We start from the raw sequence: 4,635 nt of genomic DNA on the forward strand, positions 1-4,635 counted from the left end.
TAATAGGACTTCAATATTCTAATTGGAAATTATGTAAAAATCCAAAACATTTTTATTGCAATCTTTATGATGGAGGTAGCAAATTATGCATATGTATATATAAGCTGTAATGTAATATTAAAAAACGGTGAAATATTATTACTATTTAAAATAACATTTTCTATTTAAATATATTTTAAAAGCTATTACTCGCTGTCAAAAACAATGCAGTGTAATTTTTTTGTAGAAACCATTACTTTTTTTTTCAGGATTCTTTGATGAACAAAAAGTTGGAAAGAACAGCATTTATACACATTTATAAAAAAACAAAAAGTTTTGCCCCATATTTCAAAAATCGGTGAAATACTGTTCTAATGCTTACCGTGAATTTGTGTCCTAAAAGAACTGGGGAAAAAATATTGTAATAATAATAATAATCATAATAACAATAAATAATTGAACATGGCTGGAGATATCAGAGATATGGTGATCTAAATGACCCACTCAATATGGGTCCTATATGATTCCAAACTCCACACAAGTCTCCTCTCTATTACAATGAGATTCGGCTCTGTTAGTATGAGAACAGTAGGTTATTAACGCTCGATGATGGAGATGTGATTGAAAAGCACTAGCAGTACATTCACAGTTTGCAAGCTGAAAGTGATTTGTCTAATACAGCGGGCCTAAGGTGGGTGTGGACGTCTCTCATGTCTCCCTCTATGACTGTACAAATAGTGGAGGTAGCAATGTGTGTATTCTGTGTCGTCTAGTAGTTGAGCACCTGATTAAAAGAGAAAATCTGGAAAATAAAAATGGATTCCAACTTTTTTTTTCCCTTTTTTTTTTTTTTAAAGAATAGCGGTCCATTCAATGAGAAAGCACCAGTAATATTTAAATGGGTATTTTTTATAAACAAATAATGCCATAATGGTGGTAAGTTTTGTTAAGATTCTACATAAATGTCCCGGAAAAATCCCAGGACGGCGGACGGTACACAAGGATGCAGTAAAAGGATTCCAGCAGAAACAGATGAGCTTGTTCAGATTTCCAGGGAGATTATTGTGGCCTTCAAATTTTGGCCAGCAAATGTGAGACATTAAAGTCCGTAGTAAGTCAGTTCAGAGGGACCTGAGCGTACAGAATGAAATGCTAGACACAGCGATGAATGAATAGGCAGAGGCAACACAGCCAAGTTTGGATCAGAAGACAGTTAAGACCCGTAGTGGATACATTAAGCTATAAAGGACACCTACAAATGAGTTCGATCAAGGATTTTATCCCAAACAGATCGCAGATCAGCGTAAATTTAGTCCTAATGAAGTGACTTGTTTGTCTGCAGCAGTATTTGTTACAAATATCAAAAAAAGTAAAAGATACCTCCAGTGAATCATGATGAAGTGTTTTTTGAAACATCTATGTTTGAAAACCGCAGGAACAGGCGTCACACGAGCTCTGTAAGAATGTAACAGTCCTGGTGAAGTTGGGTTTAACGGCGGTCCCCATCACTACACGCTGGTGATGGAGGCCTGTTTCTCCGTGCGGTTGGCGGGCGGCTCACGAATGGTACGGAAGCTGGGGGGCTGGTAGGGCGGCGGGGGTCTTTTGGTGCCAATGTGTCCTGGACTCAAAGCCATATTCTGGCGCCTGCTATTTTCCACATTACTCGAGGTGTTCGAAGCAAGGCTTTCCCGTGTGCTGAAGCAATACAGAAGGAAAGAAAGGGAAAGAGAATGAAAGTGTTATGAAGAAAGCAGAAATGGAAAATTGATTAGTAACAGGTTGAAAATGGAACAAAGATAGGGTTAGTCAAGGTTAACAATCACAGTCTTGTTATTAATGCTGATCAGGGTTGTGCACCATTTGGTTTAATTTCCAAATAATCTACTGAATTTGAATCAAATTTGCAAACAGGATGTAGAATTTGAATTAGAATATAAAGAAGCAGAATTAAAATGGAATAAAATTAAAATGAAGCCAAGCATACATTTTCTTGTCAGTATTTTATCAGGAAAACAATGCAGTGGATAATTCTTGTAGTGCTGTAAAGACGAATTAAAATCTTTAAGAAAATTGTGTTTTTTCTGAACTTAGATAATAAATGTGTGCATGTGTATATATGTATACCACTACTGTTCAAAATATTGGGCTATGCAAAAAATAAATATATTATAAAAATATAATAATAATAAATTACAGCGACTAGATTTGTCAAAATGAATCGTGTAATTATTTATGTTTTATCACAAATATTGTATTGGACGAAAGGAATTCTTGCTGAGTATCAGTGTTTAATTCCTCTTCCTGTCATTCCAATTCAACATCCTGTGGCATGTGGCCTGTTCACTTTAAATTAATTCCAACTTAAATTTCAGAATTTTGCCCAAAGCTGGTACTAAAAGAAAAGTAAATAAAGGACAACAGAAAATAAAAAGGACAGCACAGGAGCTAAATTAACATTTAAGACCATGACAGTATGAAGAATACAAACCTGAAGGACCAGAACATTTAGAAAGGTTTAGGGTGATGATACATGGATTTATGTGTGGATTCTAAAAGCCCAGTGTCAATAGATGCTACTCTCAAAAAGCCCAAACCTGCCCAAGATGCAGAACTGCATGAGAGTTGTATGAATGCAAGTTGTCATATCAAAAATCATCTGAAAATATTTTCGTTGTTTTTGCCTTTATTATGATAGGACAGTATGTAGACAAAGCGAAGTGAGAGGGATGGGATCGGGAAATGTCCACGAGCCAAGACTCGAACTCGAAGGCTACTGGCGCAAACTAGTTAATTATGTTAAAATGTTGTATATTTCATATATCTGGATATTTAGTTATTTGTTACTGCAATAATTAGCTTTTATTAACCATTTAAAGCATACATTTGATACAGGCTTACAAAAAAAACTGTTACTGGCCCAAGAAACTACAACAATTCAAAAAATAAATAAAAAATCTGGATGTGCCCTTTTTAAAAAAAAAAAATTATTACAAAATAACAAGTATTTAGAAGACGTCTGACATACCGCTGTTTAAGAAACAGGCAATTTTAGCTTGAATTTCCATTTTCTATGAGGAGAAAGTGCAAGTGCAAGAAGGGAGAATGAAAACAAAAGAAGGAACTGCACAAAACTAACACACACACACGGTAAAAACTGCAACTGAACCACTGTATGAAAAACAACATACTTTAATTTGGGAAAACAAACAAACAAAAAACACAATAAAAGAAAAAAATCATGGGGCACATTTTGTTCCTCAAATGTTTGAAATGTCTCATCAGGCTTTTGGCACTGAGCGGGGTCGCCGTCACCATAGTGAAGCGTTCCTAACCCGCTCTGCCTCGCAGGGTGACCTGAGTATCAGCACAGTGCTTGCTTTTCTTCATCCAATCACATTTCCTTAACATAGTAAAAAAAAATCCACTTCATTAATTTCAGCAGTTCAAGAAGTCCGGTTTATTTCCTCAATTAGATGTCACAAACTTCTTTATATCTCTCTGGATGACACTGCGCCTTTTTTATTGTTGAATTTTTGCCTGCAAAACAGACTTTGCATCCAACTTTAAAGTGTTTTCTGAGTCACTATAATTGCACTGCAATGTCTGAGCATGAAAACATCTACTGGAAGTTTGCAGTATGAGAGGTTTCAGACATTTGGAAGACAAGATCAAAGGGTCTGGGTGCAAGTTGAAGGGGATTACAAGGATAACGGTAGGATGTAAAGTTGCACAAGTTGCATCATGTTCTCAAAGCAAGTCATTCTTTAAGTAAGGCCTCATACATATCAATAGATAAAGTGACAGACATGTGCTTATTTATTTTATATTGTGATAATTTTAAGAACAATGTCAATTAACCCATGGATTTTGAATGAGAACACACAATGCAATAATGCAGCACTTAAAATACAAACATGACGTTCATTTAGACAAAACTGACAAAAGGAGTACCCAATACATGATATTATTTAAACAAAAATTCAGATAAAGAAAAAAAAACAATGGTGTAAACCCTTTCAAAGCCTGCAGTTATAGAACTGGTAGTGGTTGACCTACATTAAGGTGTATTCGGTACCTCTCACATGTTAGGGCCTCTTCCATTTTAGTGAAAACATGATCCATAGTACAGTAGTATTAAGCCTCAAACATACTCTAAGCAAACTGTAGCATTGCGAAATGTGTCAGAACACATTTTTTTGTAATTCAATGTGTAAAATGCATTCTCATCGCTTCTGCAAGGGCCACTATAGTGGTCAGTAATATTTCAAGTCAACTACTGTCATAACAGAACAACCATTTTAACAATGTTGCTAAGCAAATTAAAGTTAGTTAAACTGTTGATGTGTTTATAGCTATTTATCTGAAATATAACCCATCAGGTTTAATGGCACAGACATTTTAAGTTAACTATCACTATCAGACTACTGAGGTTTATTACTGCCACAGTAATGCAAGAATAAATGTTAAGTATGTACAACAGGACAGTGTGTGCCTACAACACGTTGGTCAAGCATAGGTTTTTTTGTACTTGCATAGAGTATGTTTCTGGCTTTAAAGGGATAGTCCACCCAAAAATCGGATTGCAGACTTATAAGTGCATTACCGCCACCTATCTCTCAAATGGACCATTGACACTCCTAATTGAGATTGTAG

General features: G+C 35.4%; 1 protein-coding gene across 4 annotated transcripts in view; it reads right to left on the reverse strand.

Annotated features, from left to right (window-relative positions):
• Positions 1-325: 325 nt before the first annotated feature.
• LOC107731726 (storkhead-box protein 2-like) overlaps positions 326-4,635 on the reverse strand; it is a 73,449-nt gene continuing 69,139 nt past the window's right edge. For 3 of the 4 annotated variants that reach the window (XM_016542879.1, XM_016542882.1, XM_016542883.1), the window contains exon 4: positions 326-1,677. In XM_016542879.1, the coding sequence (XP_016398365.1) occupies positions 1,488-1,677 (190 nt within the window). In that variant the 3' untranslated portion in view covers positions 326-1,487. Of the gene's footprint in view, positions 1,678-3,227; positions 3,383-4,635 lie in introns of those variants that run through there. The other variant, XM_016542880.1, reaches the window with a different exon arrangement.

This window comes from Sinocyclocheilus rhinocerous, unplaced genomic scaffold (assembly GCF_001515625.1).
Source record: "Sinocyclocheilus rhinocerous isolate Xijiao unplaced genomic scaffold, SAMN03320098_v1.1 scaffold3446, whole genome shotgun sequence".
In the NCBI taxonomy this organism is placed as follows: domain Eukaryota; kingdom Metazoa; phylum Chordata; class Actinopteri; order Cypriniformes; family Cyprinidae; genus Sinocyclocheilus; species Sinocyclocheilus rhinocerous.